This window comes from Trachypithecus francoisi, unplaced genomic scaffold (genome assembly GCF_009764315.1).
Source record: "Trachypithecus francoisi isolate TF-2019V2 unplaced genomic scaffold, Tfra_2.0 Lachesis_group11, whole genome shotgun sequence".
Classification (NCBI taxonomy): domain Eukaryota; kingdom Metazoa; phylum Chordata; class Mammalia; order Primates; family Cercopithecidae; genus Trachypithecus; species Trachypithecus francoisi.
In genome coordinates, this window is record NW_022681456.1 from 11,605,209 (window position 1) to 11,627,572 (window position 22,364).

General features: G+C 51.1%; 1 protein-coding gene across 1 annotated transcript; it reads left to right on the forward strand.

Annotated features, from left to right (window-relative positions):
- The first annotated feature begins 1,466 nt into the window (after positions 1-1,466).
- On the forward strand, positions 1,467-22,084 carry MORN3 (MORN repeat containing 3). The gene is made up of 7 exons (XM_033220341.1): positions 1,467-1,486; positions 5,297-5,470; positions 13,251-13,408; positions 18,726-18,885; positions 20,229-20,413; positions 20,679-20,759; positions 21,828-22,084. Exons 2-6 carry the CDS (start codon positions 5,326-5,328, stop codon positions 20,751-20,753), a joined length of 723 nt encoding a protein of 240 aa, XP_033076232.1. The 5' UTR covers positions 1,467-1,486; positions 5,297-5,325; the 3' UTR covers positions 20,754-20,759; positions 21,828-22,084.
- Positions 22,085-22,364: the final 280 nt, after the last annotated feature.

Genomic DNA, 22,364 nt, shown 5'->3' on the forward strand with positions numbered 1-22,364 from the left:
GAACTCCTGATCTCAAGTGATCCACCTGCCTTGGCCTCCCAAAGTGCTGGGATTACAGATGTGAGCCACCACACCGGCTGAGACTCTGATTCCTTTCTAGAAGGAATCCTTAACCTGAGGACCACCAACTCCCACAGTGGGAGTCCCTGAAAGCGCCTCATTCATTCATTCACTCATTCATTCATTCACTCATTCATTCATCCAACAAATACTGAACAAATTTGTGTGTCTGGCACACTTCTAGGTCCTACAGAGATGGCAGTAAGAAAGCACAAAAACTTTTCTGCTTTCAAATAGGGCAAAATGCCAGTAATTGTTAAAAATAGGCAGAGGCAGTAACAGGTGTTCATTGTAGTTATTTTTTTTTCTGTGTTTGAAATTTTTATTGAAAATAGAAGTTGGAAGAAAAAAATGTTTGTCTTCCAAGAGGCAGACAATAAATAAGGGGTGTATGTGTGGTGGTGCCAAGTGCTAAAGAGGACATAAAACAGAAATGAGGGGGTTGGCAAGTGTACATGGAAATTCCAACTTTAAATAGGGTGATTCCAGGAACTCCTCACTGAGAAGGTGATTTTTGAATAAAGCCCTGAAGGAAAGAAGGGAATGATCCAGGCTGCTTTCCGGAGGAACAGATGTCCTGGCAGCAGGCACAAAAGAGGCAAAGGCCCCGAGGCCAGAACATGCCCAGTATTTTCCAGGAACAGCAATGAAGCAAGTATGTGGCTGAAGCAGAGAGCAGGTGCCAGGAGTGGCGGGGGACAAGGTCTGATTGGAAAGGGGAGGCGCGGGCAGATCACCAGGGCCTTGAAGGCCACTGGAAGGGCTGCGGCTTTTACCCTGAGTGACCAGGGGAGCCCCTGGAGGGTGTGAGCCAAGAGTGACAAGAGCTGACTTGTGTAGGGTAATGAGAAGGCACCCTTCAGGGTTTAGGGGGTCTTTAGAGCTCCCATGAGACACTCGGAGCAGTCCAGACCCCTACATGGCTAAGGACCAGTGTGACGGCAGGGCACAGTGGCTCAGGCCTCTAATCCCAGCACTTTGGGAGATGAGGTGGGCGAATCACTTGAGGTTAGGAGTTCAAGATCAGCCTAGCCAAACCCCATCTCTACTAAAAATACAAAAAATTAGCTGGGCATGGTGGTGGGCGCCTATAATCACAGTTACTTGGGAGGCTGAAGCAGGAAGAATCGCTTGAACCAGGGCGGCGAAGGTTGCAGTGAGCCGAGATCGCGCCACTGCACTCCAGCCTGGGCGACAGAGTGAGACTCCATCTCAAAAAAACAAACAAAACCAAAACAAAACATAAAAAACAAAAAAAGTGTGACGTAAGTTTGACGATCAAATTTTGCCGCTATCGGATCTCTGCAGGAAGGGGCGGGCACTGCCTGGTTGCTAGGCTGGGGCGGCGCGTTGCCACAGCGACCCTGGCCGGGCCCGCGGCGCACGCTGCTGAAGGACTTGGAAGCTGAAGGCTGCGATCCCGCAGGTGAGGGCAGGTGAGCCGGGCGCATGTGGGGCAGGGCCAGGACTCCTGACTGACCCCAAGCCATCTGGTTCCCGGCTCCTCCCCCTTCCATTGTGGGTTGTTGTTGTTTTTTTTTCCCCCTTGAGACAGGGTCTCCCTCTGTCCCTTAGGCTGAAATGCAGTGGCGCCGGATGGTAGCTCACTGCAGTCCTGACCTCCTAGGATCAAGGCATCTTCCCACCTCAGCCTCCAGCGTAGCCGGGATACAGGCCTGCGCCACCATGCTCAGCTGATTTTTTTTTTTGGAAGAGACAAGGTCTCACTATGGTTTCCCAGGCTGGTCTCCAACTCTTGGACTCATGCGATCCTCCCGCGTCAGCTTCCCAACGTGCTGGGATTGCAGGCGGCAGCCCCTGTGCCGCCAGGGTGGTCTGTTACTCAGCACCAAAACAACCTGGGCCGACTTTCATTTCCTGTCAACAGCCCACGTGTTAAGACCACAGCCTCCTCGGAGTAGAACCTATGTTCCCTAAACTGTGGGATGGAGGGTGATTTTAGGTTACACTTATGAGGTGTGAAGTAACATCCAATGACATCATGAGAAAGTTATTAGAGTCTGGGTTCTCTTACAATTCTGAGTAAGCCAAGGAGAGTCAGTCTGGTGATTACATGACATTAACACCTCTTTTAACATTTGCCAATCTTTTTTTTTTTTTTTTTTTTGAGAAGGAGTTTTGCTCTTTTCGCCCAGGCTGAGTGCAGTAGTGCAATGTCAGCTCACTGCAACCTCCTCCTTCCAGTTTCAAGGGATTCTCTTGCCTCAGCCTCCCGAGTAGCTGAGATTGCAGGTGTCACGCCCGGCTAATTTTTGTATTTTTAGTAGAGACGAGGTTTCACCATGTTGGCCAGGCTGGTCTCAAACTCCTGACCTCGTGATCTGCTCACCTCAGCCTCCCAAAGTGCTGGGATTACAGGCGTGAGCCACCGCACCCAGTCTTACTAATTCCTATTTTTAACAGAGACCTTGGAGCTCAACCTACTCTAAGCCATAGCATCTAGCTAAGACTTAAGTTGGTTCGTTCAATGTTTTTATTTTTACATTTATCATTGCCTTAGGGTACCTGCTACTGGTTTTCTATTTATAATAATGATACGTAAAGCCTCCATTCTTCTTCTTCTTCTTTTTTTTTTTTGAAACGGAATCTTGCTTTGTGGCCCAGGCTGGAGTGCAGTGGCGCGATCTTGGCTCACTGCAAGCTCCGCCTCCCTGCAAGCTCCACCTCCCAGGTTCACCCCATTCTCCTGCCTCAGCTTCCTGAATAGCTGGGACTACAGGCTCCCGCCACCACGCCTGGCTAATTTTTTTGTATTTTTAATAGAGACGGGGTTTCACCTTGTTAGCCAGGACGGTCTCAATCTCCTGACCTTGTGATCTGCCCGCCTCAGCCTCCCAAAGTGCTGGGATTACAGGTGTGAGCCACCACGCCTGGCCTTTTTTCTTTCTTTTTTTTTTGAGACAGAGTCTCACTCTGCCTGGCCCAGGCTGGAGTGCAGTGGTGCAATCTCGGCTCACTGCAGCCTCCTCCTCCCGGGTTCAAGCGATTCTCCTGTCTCAGCCTCCGGAATAGCTCGGACTGCAGGCATGGGACACCACACCTGGCTAATTTTGTATTTTTAGTAGAGACCAGGTTTCACCATGTTGGATAGGCTGGTCTTAAACTCCTGACCTCAGGCCATCCACCAGCCTCAGTCTCCCAAAGTGCTAGGATTGCAGGCATGGGCCACTGCAGCTGGCCCTCCTTTTTTCAATATATGTATTTTTTTAAATGAGTTAACTTATTTTATTATTATTATTTTTTTATTTTTTATTTTATTTTATTTTATTTTATTTTTTTGAGATGGAGTTTCGCTCTGTCACCCGGCTGGAGTGCAGTGGTGCAATCTCGGCTCACTAGAAGCTCAGGCTGGTCTCTAACTCCCGGGTTCACGCAATTCTCCTGCCTCAGCCTCCCGAGTAGCTGGGACTACAGGCGTCCGCCACCACACCCAGCTAATTTTTTGTATTTTTAGTAGAGATGGGGTTTCATAGTGTTAGCCAGGATGGTCTCGGTCTCCTGACCTTGTGATCCACCCTCCTCGGCCTCCCAAAGTGCTGGGATTACAGGTGTGAGCCACTGCGCCTGGCCTTATTATTTTTTAAGACTGAGTGTTGCTCTGTCACCCAACCTAGAGTGCAATGGTGCCAACTCAGCTCGCTGCAACCTCCGCCTCCCGGATTCAAGTGATTCTCCTGCCTCAGCCTCCTGAGTAGCTGGGATTACATAGGCGCATGCCACCAGGTCCGGCTAATTTTTGTATTTTTAGTAGAGACAAGGGTTCACCATGTTGACCAGGCTGGTCTCGAACTCCTGACCTCAGGTGATCCGCCTCGGCCTCCCAAAGTGCTGGGATTACAGGGGTGAGTCACTGCGCCTGGCCCTCCTTTTTTCAATATATATATTGATTTTTTAAAGTGAGTTAACTTATTTTTATTTTCTTCTTGAGAAAAGTTCTCACTCTGTCATCCAAGCTGGAGTGCAGTGGCATGATCTCGGCTTACTGCAACCTCTGCCAAGTGAGTTAATTTACATATAAAGATTAATAATAGTACATGTGATATTTGGAAATGGGAGGGGAGGCCGGGCACGGTGGCTCAAGCCTGTAATCCCAGCACTTTGGGAGGCCGAGACGGGTGGATCACGAGGTCAGGAGATCGAGACCATCCTGGCTAACACGGTGAAACCCCGTCTCTACTAAAAAATACAAAAATCTAGCCGGGCGAAGTGGCGGGCGCCTGTAGTCCCAGCTACTCGGGAGGCTGAGGCAGGAGAATGGCGTGAACCTGGGAGGCGGAGCTTGCAGTGAGCTGAGAACCGGCCCCTGCACTCCAGCCCGGGAGACAGAGCGAGACTCCGTCTCAAAAAAAAAAAAAAAAAAAAGGAAATGGGAGGGGAAAAAATCCCATCGGCATAGAATTTGGGACCTGAGATTGTTTCCCCACTGCCAGTTTTTGCTCTGCCTGTTTTCTTTGCCTGGAATGATTTTTCCCTACTCCTAGGTGTGATTGTCAAAATATGTAACCCATATTTTGGGTTCATATTTTGGATTCATATTTGGCTCAGTGGCTCATGCCTGTAATCCCAGCACTTGGAGAGGCTGAGGTGGGTGGATCATTTGAGGTCAGGAATTCAAGACGAGCCTGGCCAACATGGTGAAACCCCGTCTCTACTAAAAATACAAAAATCAGCCAGGCGTGGTGGTGGGCGCCTGTAATCCCAGCTATTTAGGAGGCTGAGGCAGGAGAATCACTTGAACCCAGGAGGCAGAGGTTGTAGTGAGCCAAGATGGTGCCACTGCACTCAAGCCTGGGCAACAAAGCAAGATTCCGTCTCTAAATAAATAAATAAATAAATAAATAAATAAATAAATAAATATAAATATTTAGAAGACATCAAATATATATATATATATATATACACACACACACACATGTATACATGACGCCACCCCCTCCCTAGGGGCAGCTTCTCCCTGATGCCATCACAAACCCTCCTGCTCTACTGGTCTCCCTAGATTCCCAAGTGATTGTGCCATCAGACCCCCTGGGAGGGGGCCCCTGGGAGAGGCAAGGGAGGGGCCAGCCAAAGGTCAGTCCAGCACTAAAGGATCCCCACCAAGGGCCGTTCACCTGCCCCGGGAGCTCAGAACACACATGACTCGCCCCACTTGAGCTCAGGATCCCGGCATTACACGGGGCACACTGAGCCCCAGATGTTCCTAACCCCTTTCCAGCACCCTCCATCCTTGCAGAAGCAGCCACCATGCCAGACTCTAAGTGCCCGAAAAAGTTGGAGTCCCTGTGGAAGGGGTGGGACCAGAAGGCCCAGAAGAACGGCCTGCGGCGCCAGGTGTATGCTGTGAATGGCGACTACTATGTGGGCGAGTGGAAGGACAATGTGAAACAGGGTGAGTGGGACTCGAGGACAGGCGGCCAGAGTGGGTCGTGCCCACAGTGGGCAACAGGGCCAGGAAGGCGGCATACAGAGCTCACTGGGGACATGAGATGTGTCCCCAAGGCTCCCCCAGGATGAGTGCTGGCCCAGGCCAGCGGGGGGCCTCCATGTGCTGGGGCTTCTGAACAAATTCAGCCCTGACTTCAACAGAGTGAGGGTCTCAGGACCAGCAGTGGACAGAGGGTCTTGAGAAACTGGCCTGTCCCCGGGGCTCTGGGACCTAGGGGGCTCAGTTCCTGCCTTCTGAGACTTGGGTTAAGCACCAGGCTGGCTGGCAACAAGAAAAGCCAATCCCCCCGAAACCCGCTTGCAGCGGGGTTCGGGCTTTGCATTCATCTGTGATGCTCTGCAGAGGGCTGAGCTCCACGCACAAGGGAGGACCCCCTACTCCATCCCCCCGAGGAGGAGCCAGGGCTCAAGTCTGACCAGCAGGGGGCAAAGGGGTCCTGTCGATACAAACTAAATCCTGACTGGGGGAAAAAAAGAAAGAAAAAAGAGCTTTTATTTTTAAATGTGACACTGCTGCTCACTCTAGTCTTTCAATTCCAGACTGTGTATTCTTTTTTTTTTTTTTGAGGGGACAAGGCCTTGCTCTGTCTCAGAAAAACAGGCTGGAGTGCAGTTGTGCCTCGAGATCCTGCAGCCTCAGGATCCTGGGCTCAATCCTCCTGTCTCAGCCTCCAGAATTGCCAGGATTACAAGTGGGAGTCACTGTGCCTGGCTAGATTCTGTGCTCTTTGTTTTTTTTTTTTTTAAGACGGAGTTTCACACTTGTTGCCCAGGCTGGAGTGCAGTGGCACAATCTTGGCTCACCACAACCTCCACCTCCTGAGTTCAAGCAATTCTCCTGCCTCAGCCTCCAGAGTAGCTGGGATTACAGGCATGCGCCACTATGCCAGACTAATTTTGTATTTTTAGTAAGACGAGGTTTCTCCATGTTGGTCAGGCTGGTCTCGAACTCCCGACCTCAAGTGATCCACCCGCCTTGGCCTCCCAAAGTGCTGGGATTACAGGTGTGAGCCACTGAGCCCGGCCCGATTCTGTGCTCTTAACCACCCTGCTCTCCTGCCTTGCTGGGTTAAGTGCTTTGGAGTCAAATAAACCCGGGTTAGGATCCCAGTTCCAGGCTGGGTGTGGTGGCTCACATCTGTAATCCCAGCACTTTGGGAGGCCGAGGCAGGCAGATCACCTGAGGTCAGGAGTTCGAGACTACCTTGGCCAATATGGCAAAATCCCATCTCTACTAAAGAATTACAAACGGCCGGGCGCGGTGGCTCAAGCCTGTAATCCCAGCACTTTGGGAGGCCGAGACGGCCGGATCACAAGGTCAGGAGAACGAGACCATCCTGGCTAACCCGGTGAAACCCCGTCTCTACTAAAAAATATAAAAAACCAGCCGGGCGAGGTGGCCGGCGCTTGTAGTCCCAGCTACTCGGGAGGCTGAGGCAGGAGAATGGCGTAAACCCGGGAGGCGGAGCTTGCAGTGAGCTGAGATCCGGCCACTGCACTCCAGCCTGGGTGACAGAGCGAGACTCCGTCTCAAAAAAAAAAAAAAAAAAAAAAAAAAAAAGAATTACAAAAATGGGCCAGGCGGGGCCAGGTGCGGTGCGCCATTGCACTCCAGCCTGGGCGACAGAGCGAGACTCTGTCAAAAAAAAAAAAAAGGTGCCTGAGTGTATTTTCCAGTTCTTGTGGGTGGCATATGTTGTGGACAGAGCCCTGTACACTGCACAACCCAGCTGTACTGCAGAGCAGTTGTGAAGCTTCAGGTAAGTCATCTCCTATTCACTGGGTCTTGGCCTCCCCATCTGTGACGGGACAGTGGGCTTCCATCTGTGTGAATCTTGCTGTCCCTTAGACCTTGGAGGTGTAGACCTAATGCCAATGGGCCAGGGGCTGCAGAAAGCAGACCTCAGAGAACTGAGGCCCCCTCTCTTCAAGACACATGCCTTGACCAAGCTGAAGTGAGTTGCTGTGGTATAAGCAGATCAGAAGTGGTCAAGACAGTCGTTACAGAAGTTGAGGACAGAGTGGCCTGGTGGGTCCCCACGCCACTCATTCATTCACTCCACAAACACTTACTGAACTCCCAATCCATTCCAGGCCCTGTGTGGGGCATCCAGCATGATCCTAGCCCTCAGAGAGCTTACTGTGTTGCAAAGAACCTGCCCAGGAAGGTAACATTCTCATTTTACAGATGAGGCACATGGCGCTCAGAGAGAGGAAGTAACTTACTCAAGGTCAAGGGGCTACAGGTGGTGGCATCTGGATATGAAGGGAACCAGAGAGGAGACATGAAGGAGCCATGAGAACACAGATTGTGGGAGAGGTGATGTTCCAGCTGAACCAGACAGGAGGAGGATGAGTTCACCAGGCAGGGGGTATGCCTGCTAGGCAGTGCAGTCAGAATTGGGGGATGCTGTGGAGTACTGAGAGGGTACTGGGCATGGCAGTGCATACCTGTAGTTCCAGCTACTCGGGAGGGTGAGGCAGGAGGATTGCTTGAGGCTAGGCATTGGAGACCAGCCTGGGCAACGTAGCAAGACCCCATCTCTGCAAAATAGAATACTTTTTTTTTTTTTGAGACGAAGTTTTGCTCTTGTCACCCAGGCTGGAGTGCAGTGGCATGACCTTGACTCATTGAAACCTCCGCCTCCTGGGTCAAGCCTGATTCTCCTGCCTCAGCCTCCTGAGTAGCTGGAATTACAGGCATGTGCCACCACACCCAGCTAATTTTTGTATTTTTAGTAGAGACGGGGGTTTCACCATGTTGGCCTGGCTGGTCTCGAACTCCTGACCTCAGGTGATCCATCTGCCTCGGCCTCCCAAAGTGCTGGGATTACAGGTATGAGCCACCGCACCCGGCCTTAGAAAATAGAAAACTTAAGGAATTAGCTAGATATGGTGGTATGCTCCTGTAGTCCCAGCTACTCAGGAGGCTGAGGCAGGAGGATCGCTTGAACCCAGGAGTTAAGAGAGGCTGCAGTGAGCCATGGTTGCGCCACTACAATCCAGAGTGAGACCCTGTCTCAAAAGAAAAGAAAAAAAAAAAAAGAAAAAGAAAAAAAGGAGACTGGAAACCAGTGTGGCTGCAATAGAGTGAGCAAGGGGAGAGACAGTGGGCAGGTCAGTAGCACCAACCATGTAGGGTCTCACGGGCTGTGATGACATTTGCCTTTATCCCAGAGGCAAGCAGCAAATGGCTTAAAAGTGGGGGCTGGACAGGCACAGTGGTTCACGTCTGTAATCACAGCACTTTGGGAGGCTGATACAGGCAGATTATGAGGTCAGGAGTTTGAGACCAGCCTGGCCAGCACAGTGAAACCTCGTCTCTATTAAAAAAATACAAAAAATTAGCCAGGCATGATGGCACACGCATGTAATCCCAGCTACTCGGGAGGCTGAGGCAGGAGAATCGCTTGTATCCAGGAGGCAGAGGTTGCAATAAGCCGAGATTGCGCCACTGCACTCCAGCCTGGGCAACAGAGTGAGACTCTCTCTCAAAAAAAAAAAAAAAAAGGGAGGGGGCCATGCTTGGTCACTGCTTACATCCTCACCATCCTAACACCCGGCGGGGAGGGGTGCACCACATATGTGTAGCATGAATAGTGAGTCCACATGACTTAGGAATAACCAAGTTCACACCGACTTCACAATTTGTATTGAGTACCTACTATGTGCCAGGAACTATGCTAAACTCTGTGGAAATGTAGCAGTGAAGAAAACAAAGATACCTGTTCTTATGAAGTGTATGTTTAGCAGGGCTAGACTGACAACAAATGATAAATATAATAAGTAAATAATATACTATGTTAGAGGTGGTAGGTATACATGTATGAAAACAGAAAAACAATAGGGTAATCTGAGTTTGCAGAATTAAATGGTGATCTCAACTCAGTGAACAGATAAATTCTCAGTCAAGACTTGGAGGAGAGGGCCAGGCACGGTGGCTTACACCTGTTATCCCAGCACTTTGGGAGGCTGAGGTGGGTGGATCACGAGGTCGGGAGATGTGTGCCATCCTGGCCAACATGGTGAAACCCTGTCTCAAGTAAAAATACAAAAAATTAGCCGAGCGTGGTGGCGGGAGCCTGTAGTCCCAGCTACTTGGGAGGCTGAGGCGGGAGAATGGTGTGAACCCGGGAGGCGGAGCTTGTAGTGAGCCAAGATGGTGCCACTGCACTCCAGCCTGGGCAACAGAGCCAGACTCTGTCTCGGGGAAAAAAAAAAGAGACTTTGGAAGAGAGGGAGTAACTGAGTGGATGTCTGCAGGGACTAGGATAGAAGGTGGCGTGACCAGCTGGAGCAGAGGAACATACCTGGGGTGTTCAAGGAACAGCCAGGAGGATGGTGTGAATGAAACAGAGTGAGGAAGAGGAGGAGGTCAGAGAGGTTGAGGGCTGGCAGGGCATGGTGGCTCACGCCTGTAATCCCAGCACTTTGAGAGGCCGAGGTGGGCAGATCACTTGAGGTCAGGAGTTCCACAGCAGCCTGGCCAGCATGGCAAAACCCAATCTCTACTAAAAATACAACAAATTAGCTGGGTCAAGTGGTGAACGCCTGTAATCCCAGCTACTAGGGAGGCTGAGACAGGAGAATCGCTTGAATCCGGGAGGTGGAGGTTACAGTAAGCCAAGATCATGCCACTGCACTCCAGCCTGAGTGCCAGAGCAAGACTCTGCCTCAAAAAAAACAGGCCCAGCGTGGTCCCTCATGCCTGAAATCCCAGCACTTTGGGAGGCCGAGACAGGCAGATTGCCTGAGGTCAGGAGTTCAAGACCAGCCTAGCCAACATGGTGAAACCCCATCTCTACTAAAAATACAAAAATTAGCCGGGCGTGATGGCAGGTGCCTGTAATCCCAGCTACTTGGGAGGCTGAGACAAGAGAATTGCTTGAACCTGGGAGGAGGAGGTTACAGTGAGCTGACATCGCGCCATTGCACTCCAGCCTGGGAGTTTCCAAGAGCGAAACTCCATCTAAAAAAAAAAAAAAAAAAAAGTTGTGGGCTAAAGAAGGGTAGTCAGATCATACAGGACCTTGTCAGCCACGGTAAGAACTTTGGATTTGACTCTGTGACACAGGGAGGATTTAGAGCAGAGGAATGACATGTTCTGATTCATGTCCTATAACACCCATGCTGGCTATTTTGTTGTGAATGAGGTGGGGGCAGCAAGACCCCTCAGAGGCCCTTGCAGACATCCACATGAGAGATGACAGCATCAGTAAATCAGGAGAACGAAGCACCCCATAAAAGCAAATTATTAGAAAGGCAGGAATAGAGCCAACCTCAGGGAAGGCTTAGAACAACTTCTCCATCTTATTTCTGCTTCTCCCTGGCTGGCCTTTTTTCTCTCTTCCTGCAAGTATACCTCTGCATGATACACATGTCTACCAGCATCTTAGTGACAGGATGGAGGAATCCTCTTCACTTCCTGATGTAGTTTCATTTTGTTTGAGACAGAGTTGTGTTCTGTCGCCCAGTCTGGAGTGCAGTGCTGCGATCTCGGCTCACTACAACCTCCGCCTCCCGGGTTCAAGCCATTCTCCTGCCTCAGCCTCCCAAGTAGCTGGGACTACAGGTGCGCACCACCATGCCCAGCTAATTTTTGTATTTTTAGTAGAGACAGGGTTTCACCATGTTGGCCAGGATGGTCTCGATCTCCTGACCTCACGATCCACCTGCCTCAGCCTCCCAAAGTGCTGGGATTACAGGCATGAGCCACCGTGTCCGACCTGTTTATTTGTTTTGGGACAGAGTCTCACTCTGTCCAGGCTGGAGTGCAGTGGTGCAATCTCACTCACTGCAACCTCTGCCTCTGAAGTTCAAGCAATTCTCCTACCTCAACCTCCTGAGTAGCTGGGATTACAGGCACACACCACCACACCAGGCTAATTTGTGTCTATTTAGTAGAGACAGGGCTTAACCATGTTGCCTAGGCTAGTCTTGAACTTCTGGCCTCAAGTGATTCACCTGCCTCAGCCTCCCAAATTGCTGGGATTACAGGGGTGAGCCGCCGTGCCCAGCCTTAGGTCTCCAAATCTTGTACATCTTATAACAAAAAGTATGCACCCTTTGACAGAACATCTCCACATTTTCCCCACCCCACCAGCCCCTGGTAACTGCTATTTTACTGTTTCTATGAGTTTGACTTTTTACATTCCACATATAAGTAAAATCATGCAGTATTTGTCTTTCTGTGCTTGGCTTAATTTCACTTGGCATAATGTCTTCCAGATTCATCCATGTTGTCACAAATGGCATGTTTTCTTTCTTTCTTTCTCCTTTTCCTTCATTCCCTTCCTTCCATCCCCCCTCCCTCCCCCTGACCCCCTTTCTTCCTTCCTTCTTTTTTTTTTTTTTTTTTTGAGACGGAGTCTCGCTCTGTCGCCCGGGCTGGAGTGCAGTGGCCGGATCTCAGCTCACTGCAAGCTCCGCCTCCCGGATTTACGCCATTCTCCTGCCTCAGCCTCCCGAGTAGCTGGGACTACAGGTGACCACCACCTCTCCCGGCTAGTTTTTTGTATTTTTAGTAGAGACGAGGTTTCACCGTGTTAGCCAGGATGGCCTCGATCTCCTGACCTCGTGATCCACCCGTCTCGGCCTCCCAAAGTGCTGGGATTACAGGCTTGAGCCACCGCGCCCAGCCCCTTTCTTCCTTTCTTGGAGTCTCACTCTGTCACCCGAGCTGGAGTGCAGTGGCATGACCTCGGCTCACTGCAACCTCCGCCTCCCAGGTTCAAGTGATTCTCCTGCCTCAGCCTCCAGAGTAGCTGGGATTACAGGCGTGCACCACCACGCCCAGCTAATTTTTGTATTTTTAGTAGATACCAGGTTTCACCATGTTGGCCAGGCTGGTCTCGAACTCCTGACCTCAAGTGATCAGCCTGCCTCGGCCTCCCAAAGTGCTGGGATTACAGGCATGAGCCACTGCTCCCAGCCCCCATAAGATTTTTTTTTTTTTTTTTTTTGAGATTGAGAGAGAGAATCTCACTCTTGTTGCCCAGGCTGGAGTGCAATGGTGTGATCTCAGCTCAGCTCACTGTAACCTCCACCTTCCAGGTTCAAGCAGTTTTCCCACCTCAGCCTCCCAAAATGCTGGGATTACGGGCGTTAGCCACTGCGCCCAGTCTCCAGGCATAGGTTTTCAGTGCAGTGAACAAAACAGATCAAAGTCTGTGCCCTCCTGCAGCTCACATTCTCCTGGAAAGGACAGACATGCGACACTAATCAACAAACAAACAAAGAGAATTACCTCTGGCTGGATGCAGTGGCTCATGCCTGTAATCCCAGAACTTTGGGAGGCCGAGGTGGATGTATCACTTGAAGTCAGGAGTTTGAGACCTGCCTGGCCAACATGGAACCCCATCTTTACTAAAACACAAAATTAGCTAGGTGTGTTGGGTCACACTTATAGTCCTAGCTACTCTGGATGCTGAGTCAGGAGTATCTCTTGAACCCGGGAGGCAGAGGTTGCAGTAAGCTGAGATTGTGCCACTGCACTCCAACCTGGGTGACAGAGAGAGACACTGTCTCAAAAAAAAAAAAAAAAAAAAAAAAAGAAATGGAACTTTCCTGGCCTTCTCCTGGGTACTGGGTGTCTAGGATGATGTGCAGAGCCTGTCCCAGCTCTCAAGATTCATCCAGTCAGGGACCCCTGAGGCTCAGGCAGGCACACCACCCCCACCCCTGAGTGGCCACATCTGCAGCATTGCCCATCTGTGTGTCCCCAGGGAAAGGAACACAGGTCTGGAAGAAGAACGGAGCCATCTATGAAGGGGACTGGAAGTTTGGGAAGCGCAACGGCTATGGCACCCTCAGCCTTCCTGATCCACAGACAGGCAAATGCAGGAGAGTCTACTCAGGCTGGTGGAAAGGTGATAAGAAATCGGTGAGGAGGGCTGCCAGCCAGGCTGTGTGTGTGTGTGTGTATGTATGTGTAGGGGGAGCCGAGAGAGGCCTGGGAGAAAAGAGAGGGGAGGTCTACAGGGAGGAGGACAAGGTTGTGGTACGTGTGGGAGAAGGAAGGGGTGGGGGAATTGCAAAGTTTCTCAGAACAAAATCCAGGAAACAGGAAGCAAGAGAAGGCCAGGGAGGAGCTCACAAAACCCTGTGGTTGCAAGGAGCCAGCCAGGCTTGTGGGGACCAAGTTGCCTCCACCCTCTTCCCCCTTACTTCCTGGCTTTCTTTTCCCCAGGCATCTCTTTTTAAGAATCTCGCTTCTGCTGGGGCTGGATAAAAGGGGAGGTAGGAAAAGTGGGAGCAAGAGGGCAGAGGACAAGAGAGGAGCGAGCATCCCGAGGGGCCAAAGCCAGCCAGAGGCGCGTGCTCAGCCCAGAAACACCCAAGCTGGGCACAGGTTGCCTCCACCTACTCCCACCAGTGTGGAGGAATCCTCTCCATCAGTCCTGGAGACACAATAATAAACAGTATTGCAACTGAGCAACTACTATTGTGAGCCTGAAACACATATTTAAAACTTTTTTTTTTTTTTTGAGACAGAGTCTCGCTGTGTTGCCCAGGCTGGAGTGCAGTGGTGCGATCTCGGCTCTCAGCAACCTCCGCCTCCCGGGTTCAAGCAATTCTCATGCCTCAGCCTCCCGAGTAGCTGGGACTACAGGCGCCCGCCACCATGCCCAGCTAATTTTTTATATTTTTAGTAGAGACAGGCTTTCACGCCCGGTCACCACGCCCAGCCTGAAACACATTTTTTTTTTTTTTTTTTTTTTTTTTTTTTGAGACGGAGTCTTGCTCTGTCACCCAGGCTGGAGTGCAGTGGCCGGATCTCAGCTCACTGCAAGCTCCGCCTCCCGGGTTTACGCCATTCTCCTGCCTCAGCCTCCCGAGTAGCTGGGACTACAGGCGTCCGCCACCTCGCCCGGCTAGTTTTTTGTATTTTTTAGTAGAGACGGAGTTTCACCGTGTTAGCCAGGATGGTCTCGATCTCCTGGCTTCGTGATCCGCCCGTCTCGGCCTCCCAAAGTGCTGGGATTACAGGCTTGAGCCACCGTGCCCGGCCCTGAAACACATATTTAATATTCAGTTAACTCTCACAGCAACAGCTCATCATCATCGTCATGCCCATTTTATTGATAAGCAAACAAGCTCGAAGAGATGAGGTGTCTTGTAACTGCCCAAGGGGTTCACCTTGCCCACGCCTGGCCCTGAGTTGTATTATTTCTCAAATCAGTCTCTCCGAACATTCTGGCTGCAGAGGTTTTAAGGATAACTTGAGGGCCGGATGTGGTTTCTCACACCTGTAATCCCAGCACTGTGGGAGGCCAAGGCAGGTGGGTCACGAGGTCAGGAGATCGAGACCATCCTGGCTAACACAGTGAAACCCCATCTCTACTAAAAATACAAAATAATTAACTGGGCATGGTGGCGGGTGCCTGTAGTCCCAGCTACTCAGGAGGCTGAGGCAGGAGAATGGCGTGAACCGGGGAGGCGGAACTTGCAGTGAGCCAAGATCCAGCCTGGGTGACAGAGCGAGACTCTGTCTCAAAAAAAAAAAAAAAAGGATAACTTGATGTGTGGGGGAAAGACAGTGAGCCCGGCGTGCTGATTGGTCAGAGATGAAATCATAGGGAGTCAAAACTGTGTTTTTGCCCTGAGTCAGTTCCTGGGTGGGGGCCACAAGATCACATAAGTCAGTTTATTGATCTGGGTGGTGCCAGCTGATCCATCAAGTGCAAGTTCTGCAAAATATCTTCAGCACTGATCTTAGCAGCAGTTTAGGGAGGGTCAGAATCTTGTAGCTTCTAGCTGCATGACTCCTAAACCATAATTTATAATCTTGTAGCTAATGTTAATCCTATAAAGGCAATGTAGTCCCCAGGCAAGAAGGAGGTCTTTGGGAAAGGGCTATTACTGTCTTTGTTTAAACTATAAACTATAAACTAAGTTTCTCCCAAAGTTAGTTCAGCTTAAGCCCCAGAATGGACACGGACAGCTTAGAGGTTAGAAGCAAGATGGAGTCAGTTAAGTTAAATCTCTTTCACTGTCTCAGTCATAATTCTGCAAAGGCAGTTTCAGTCTTGCCTGGAGTCACACAGCTAGCAAGTGGTAGAGCCCAGGGTTTCGTGTTCTCTGCTCCCAAACTGTTTATTGGCGAAGTAGGAAGAGAAAGCTCCAAATAACCAGTTTACATGGAATACGGTGTTAGGGCCTGGCGTGGTGGCTCACATCTGTAATCCCAGCACTTTAGGAGGCCGAGGAGGGCGGATCACGAGGTCAGGAGATCGAGACCACCCTGGCTAACACGGTGAAACCCTGTCTCTACTAAAAATACAAAAAATTAGCCGGGCATGGTAGTGGGTGCCTGTAGTCCCAGCTGCTCGGAAGGCTGAGGCAGGAGAATGGCGTGAACCCGGGAGGCGGAGCTTGCAGTGAGCGGACATCACACCACTGCACTCCAGCCTGAGTGACAGAGCGAGACTCTGTCTCAAAAAAAAAAAAAAAAAAAAGAATATGGTGTTAGGAGGGATGTTTTCACAGGGTGCCCAGAGGAAGATCATTAAGCCCAGCCTAGAGAATTCAGGGCAGAAGGCTAGGCACAATGGCTCACGCCTGTAATCCCAGCAATTTGGGAGGCCAACGGGGGTGGATCACTTGAGGTCAGGAGTTCGAGACTAGCCTGGCCAACATGGTGAAACCCCCGTCTCTACTAAATAAAAATACAAAAAAATTTAGCCGGGCATAGTGGTGTGCACCTGTAGTCCCAGCTGGGGAGACGGAGGCATGAGAATCGCTTGAACCTGCAAGGCAGAGGTTGCAGTGAGCCAAGATCGCGCCACTGCACTTTAGCCTGGGCAACAGAGCAAGACTCTGTCTCAAAATAAATAAATAAAACTATATAATAATAATTAGCTGGATGTTGTGGTGCACATCTGTAGTCCCAAATTCTCAAAAGGCTGAGGCAGGAGGATTGCTTGATCTCAAGAAGCTGAGGCTACAGTGAGCTATGGTGGTGCCACCACACTCCAGCATGGACAACAGAGCAAGACTTGTATCAAAAAGAGGGAATTCAGGACAGGCTTCCTGTAGGAGGTGACACTAAAAGATGCTAGGAGTTAACCAGGAAAAAAAAAAAAAGAGAGAAAGATGGGAAGCAAAAAATAGCAAAGGGAAGGAGATGTAAAACAGCAGAGTGTGTCTGCCCTGGGGCAGGAGTGAGGAGAAGAGTTGCAGGGGCCCTCAGGGATATGTGGGAAATCAGGATTTTGAGGAGTAGACGTGGCTTCTCAACCCAACCCCCTCGGGTGTGATCTGCAAACAGACCTTGTTTCCCTGCTGTTGGACACTAAGTGTGGTGTTTTTTTGTTTTTTATTTTTTGTTTTGAGACAGTCTCTCGCTCTGTTGACCAGGCGGGAATGCAATGGCATTATCTCGGCTCACTGCAACCTCTGACTCCTGGGTTCAAGCAATTCTTCTGCCTCAGCCTCCCAAGTAGCTAGTATTACAGGTGCCGGCCACCACACTCAGCTAATTTTTTGTATTTTTAATAGAGACAGGGTTTTGCCATGTTGGTCAGGCTGGTCTCAAACTCCTGACCTCAGGTGATCCACCCACCTCGGCCTCCCAAAGTGCTGGGATTACAGGCATGAGCCACTGCACCTGGCCTCAACATGAGTGAGTCTCAAATGCATTTGGCTGACCGAGATGCAGTAACAGTGTGGATTTACTTTCTCACCTGAAAGAACAAAACAAAATGGATAAAATATGTATGAAACAATGTTTTTCAAGACTTCGGACATCAGTCAACAGAGGACAGTGATCCCTGAGGGACAGGGAACAAACCGGGTGAGCCCAGTGATTGCTCCCACAATGTTACTGTCTTGGGAATTTCCAGGCCATGATGCAGAGAGGGGAACCCGCGCCAGGCTAAGTATGGTGTTTATGTTCATTTTTCTGGGTCAAAAGAAGAGTTGGGGCTGGGCGCGATGGCTCAAGCCTGTAATCCCAGCACTTTGGGAGGCCGAGGCGGGCGGATCACGAGGTCAGGAGATTGAGACCATCCTGGCTAACATGGTGAAACCCCGTCTCTACTAAAAAATACAAAAAAACTAGCCGGGCGAGGTGGCTGGCACCTGTAGTCTCAGCTACTCGGGAGACTGAGGCAGGAGAATGGCGTGAACCCGGGAGGCGGAGCTTGCAGTGAGCTGAGATCCGGCCACTGCACTCCCGCCCGGGCCACAGAGCGAGACTCCGTCTCAAAAAAAAAAAAAAGAGTTGGAGGGGGGCGAGCATGATCAGATGGGCGATTTTTTTTTTTTTTTTTTGAGACAGCGTCTCACTCCGTCACCCAGGGTACAGTGCGGTGGCAGGATCTCAGCTCACTGCAACCTCCATCTCCCAGGTTCAGATGATTCTCCTGCCTCAGCCTCCCGCGTAACTGGGATCACAGGTGCCACCATCATGTCCAGCTAATTTTTTGTATTTTTAGTAGAGATGGGGTTTCACCATGTTGGCCAGGCTGGTCTCAAACTCCTGACCTCAAGTGATCCACCCACCTCGGCCTCCTAAAGTGAGTCAGTGAGCTACAGCGCCCTGCCTAGATGAGTGATTTAAAGAATCCTCTGGCGCTGTAGGGGCTGCATGATGCATGGTGGGGTGGGGATGAGAGAGGAGAGGGTGGGTCAGTGAGAAGGGACTTTAATGACCGGCTGCATGGAGGCGGCTGCAGAGGGACAGAGAGAAACAGAGCATGAGGAGATCCTTCAAGACATTATCAGCAGGCACTGTGGCTCACGCCTGTAATCCCAGCACTTTGGGAGGCTGAGGCGGGCGGATCACTTGAAGTCAGGAGCTCAAGGCCAGCCTGGCCAACATGGTGAAACCCTGTCTCTCCTAAAAATACAAAAATTAGCAGGATGTGGTGGTGCGTGTCTGTAATCCCAGCTGCTTGGGAGACTGAAGCAGGAAAATCACTTGAACCCGGGAGGCGGAGGTTACATAAGCCGAGATCACACCACGGCACTCTAGCCTGGGTGACAGAGCGGGGCCCTAGCTCAAAAAAAAGAAAAAAGAAAAAAAGAAGACACGATCCTCCGCTAAGACACGACCCTCCGCTTGGACATAGGGCTGAGGAAGAAGGAAGAAGCTGGGGTGTGTGGCTCTGGGGGTGCCTGGGACGACGGCGGGCTTTCCTGGTTTGGCGGGGCGGTGGCGGGGGGAGCCCTGAGTAGTAGCATCTTCGTGCTTTCAGGGTTATGGGATCCAGTTTTTCGGACCCAAGGAGTATTATGAGGGTGAGTGGTGTGGCAGCCAGCGCAGCGGGTGGGGCCGCATGTACTACAGCAACGGCGACATCTACGAGGGACAGTGGGAGAACGACAAGCCCAACGGGGACGGCATGCTGCGCCTGAGTGAGTACCCCGCCCCCGCTGACCCCGCCCACATGACCACGCCCCCGGCAGCGAGCTGGCCACGCCCATCTGGTCCCACAGAGGCAGGCCACACCCCACACTCTTGTCCCACACTGGCCCTTGTGCCAATGTGGGACAAGAGAGGAAGAGGACCCTATCCCTTCCCTCAGTCACAAAAGGTCACATATATATGATTCTATTTATATGAAATTTTCAGAACACGCAACTCCATAGAGACAGAAAGTAGACTAATGGTTGCCTAGGACTATGGGAATGGTGAAGTTAGGGGGTGTGGGGAATGGCTGCTTAATGGGCACGGGGTTTCCTTCTGGGGTGACTAAAACGTTTTGAAAGTAGATAGAGGTAATGGTTGCACAGCATTGTGAATGTACTAGATGCCACTGAACTATACACTTCAAAATGGTCAACTTATGTTATATGAACTTATATCCCAATTTTAATAAACAGGCCAGGCGCGGTGGCTCACGCCTGTAATCCCAGCACTTTGGGAGGCAGAGGTGGGCAGATCATAAGGTCAGGAGTTTGAGATCAGCCTGACCAACATGGAGAAACCCCATCTATATTAAAAATACAAAAATTAACTGGGTGTGGTGGTGGGCACCTGTAATCCCAGGTACTCAGGAGGCTGAGGCAGGAGAATCGCTTGAACCTGGGAGACGGAGGTTGCAGTGAGCCGAGACTGGGCCATTGCATTCCAGCCTGGGCTACAAGAGCGAAACTCCATCTGAAAAAAATTTTAAAAAACATTTAAAAATAATTAAAAGAATAAAAACAGACTGGGCGCGGTGTTTCCCGCCTGTAATCCCAGCACTTTGAGAGGCCGAGGCGGGTGGATCACCTGAGGTCAGGAGTTCAATACCAGCCTGGCCAACATGGAGAAACCCCATCTCTACAAAAATACAAAAAATTAGCCGGGCATGGTGGCACGAACCTATAATCCCAGCTACTTGGGAGGCTGAGACAGGAGAATTGTTTGAACTCAGGAGGCAGAGGTTGTCACTCAGGCTGGAGTACTGTGGGGCAATCTCAGCTCATTGCAGCCTCAACTTCCTGAACTTAAGCCATCCTCCCAACTCAGCCTCCCGAGTAGCTGGGACTATAGGTACACACCACCATACCCAGCTAATTTTTAAAAAATTGTTTTTGCAGAGATGGGGTCTCACTATATTGCTCAGGCTGGTCTTGATCTCCTGGGCTTATGAGCCTCTTATCTTGTCCTCCCAATATGTTGGGATTTGCACGGAGCTCTGGAAGAGCGACCCCTGGGGGTCTAGCTTAGTTTGGTGTACCCTGCACCACACCTCCCTGTCCTTTCCCCCCAGAGAACGGGAACCAGTACGAGGGCTGCTGGGAGAGAGGCATGAAGAACGGGGCGGGGCGCTTCTTCCATCTGGACCACGGCCAGCTGTTTGAAGGCTTCTGGGTGGACAATATGGCCAAGTGCGGGACGATGATGGACTTTGGTCGTGACGAGGCCCCTGAGCCCACTCAATTCCCCATTCCTGAGGTGGGCAGCCCTCACCAGGGCCCTGTAGCCACACCCAGACAGAGACAGAAGCCAGCACCCCCAGCCATGCCCAGCCCAGACCTGCCAGGCCAGCCCAGCCCAGACAGGGAACAGACAAGGTTTTGTTTTCAGTCAGGGCATCCCTAGCAAGAGAGGTGGCTCCTGATGAGGCTGGCAGCACCCCACAGGGCAGGCAGCACCAGTCAAGGCTGGCAGCCTGGGTCCTCCATGCTCTCCAAACCAACTTCTTGGTATTTCCTTCCAGGTCAAAATCCTAGACCCTGATGGTGTGCTGGCGGAAGCCTTGGCCATGTTCAAGAAGACAGAGGAAGGAGATTGATGCCAGGTAAGAGGTGGGCACGCCTGCCACGTTCTGATGTGGCTGAGGCTGCTCCAGGGCCTGGAACAATGCACAGATCTCCTGGGGTCTCCAAAGGGCTTGGGGTAGGGGAGTGGGGGAGCAAGATCAGAGCGGGCAGGCTTCTTGCCTCCTACAGTCCAGGTGTCCTTTTTGACTCTTCCTCTTCAAAACCCGTTTCGGCCGGCCATGGTGGCTCTTGCCTGTGATCCCAGTACTTTGGGAGGCCAAGGTAGGCGGATCACTGGAGGTCAGGAATTCAAGACCAGCCTGGCCAACATGATGAAACCCTGTCTCTACTAAAAATACAAAAATTAGCCCGGCATGGTGGCAGGCACCTGTAGTCCCAGCTACTTGAGAGGCTGAGGCAGGGGAATCGCTTGAACCCGGGAGGTCTCCATCTTGCAGTGAGTTGAGATCACACCACTGCACTCCAGCCTGGGTGACAGAATGGGACTCCGTCTCAAAAAAACAAAACTCGCTGGGCACGGTGGCTCACGCCTGTAATCCCAGCACTTTGGAAGGCCGAGGTAGGTGGATCACAAGGTCAGGAGTTCAAGACTAGCTTGGCCAAGATGGTGAAACCCCATCTGTATTAAAAATGCAAAAATTAGCCGGGCGTAGGGGCAGGCTTCTGTAATCCCAGCTACTCAGGAGGCTGAGGCAGAGAATTGCTTGAACCCGGGAGGTGGAGGTTGCAGTGAGCTGAGATTGTGCCACTGCACTCCAGTCTGGGCAAGACTCTTGTCTCAAACAAACAAACAACAAACAAAAAAACCATTTCACTGAAGACCAGTACATTCCAGTCCTGCACGAAACCTTCTGTTTGCACCCTGGGCCACATAACTGGGCTGGGCACGGGGTTGAAAGGAGGTGGTCTTCTGGCTTCTGAACACCCTTGAGTAAGGCAGTTGGCCTTCAGCCTCCATTTGCACATCTGTCCAGTGGGGTCTTGTCCAGTCCAAGCCCTCCTGAGCACGCTGTGAGGGTTTGAGGAGAAGACATTGGTACAGCGTCTTTCAAATGCCAGCTCCACTATCCCCCTCTCCCCTGCAGAGAAAAAAAAAAACGCTTCACGAGAAATTCGAGCCTGCGTCACCTGATCGCTCAGACCAGAGCGGCTCTGTCTGGAGGAGTCAGCAGCGGCTCCCGGCATGCCCCTGGCACCCTCAGAGGGCCCCTCACTGCCCCCAGCACTGGGTCGTTCCTTGCCAATAGGAAGGCCGGTGCTTCTCTCCCAGGCTGGCTTCAAGACCCTCTTCATTCTCTGATCTCATCCTGGAGTGCATGAGAATAAAGAATAACCAGGTGGTGTAAGCCTGGGCCTATGGGGTAAGGATGGGGCACTCGAGGGGGCTCAGGAGGGGTTTCAGGTTTAGAGGAGGGAAGACCTGCCTTGGCTGGGCTGCCTGGGCTTAGCTGGGGGGAGTAAGGGCAGGTCTTAGGCCGGGTGCAGCGGCTCATTCCTGTAATCCCAGCACTTTGGGAAGCCAAGGTAAGAGGATTGCTTGAGGCCAGGAGTTCGAGACCAGCCTAGGCAACATAGCAAGACCCTGACTCTCCAAAAAAAATTTTTTTTAATATAAAAGAAAG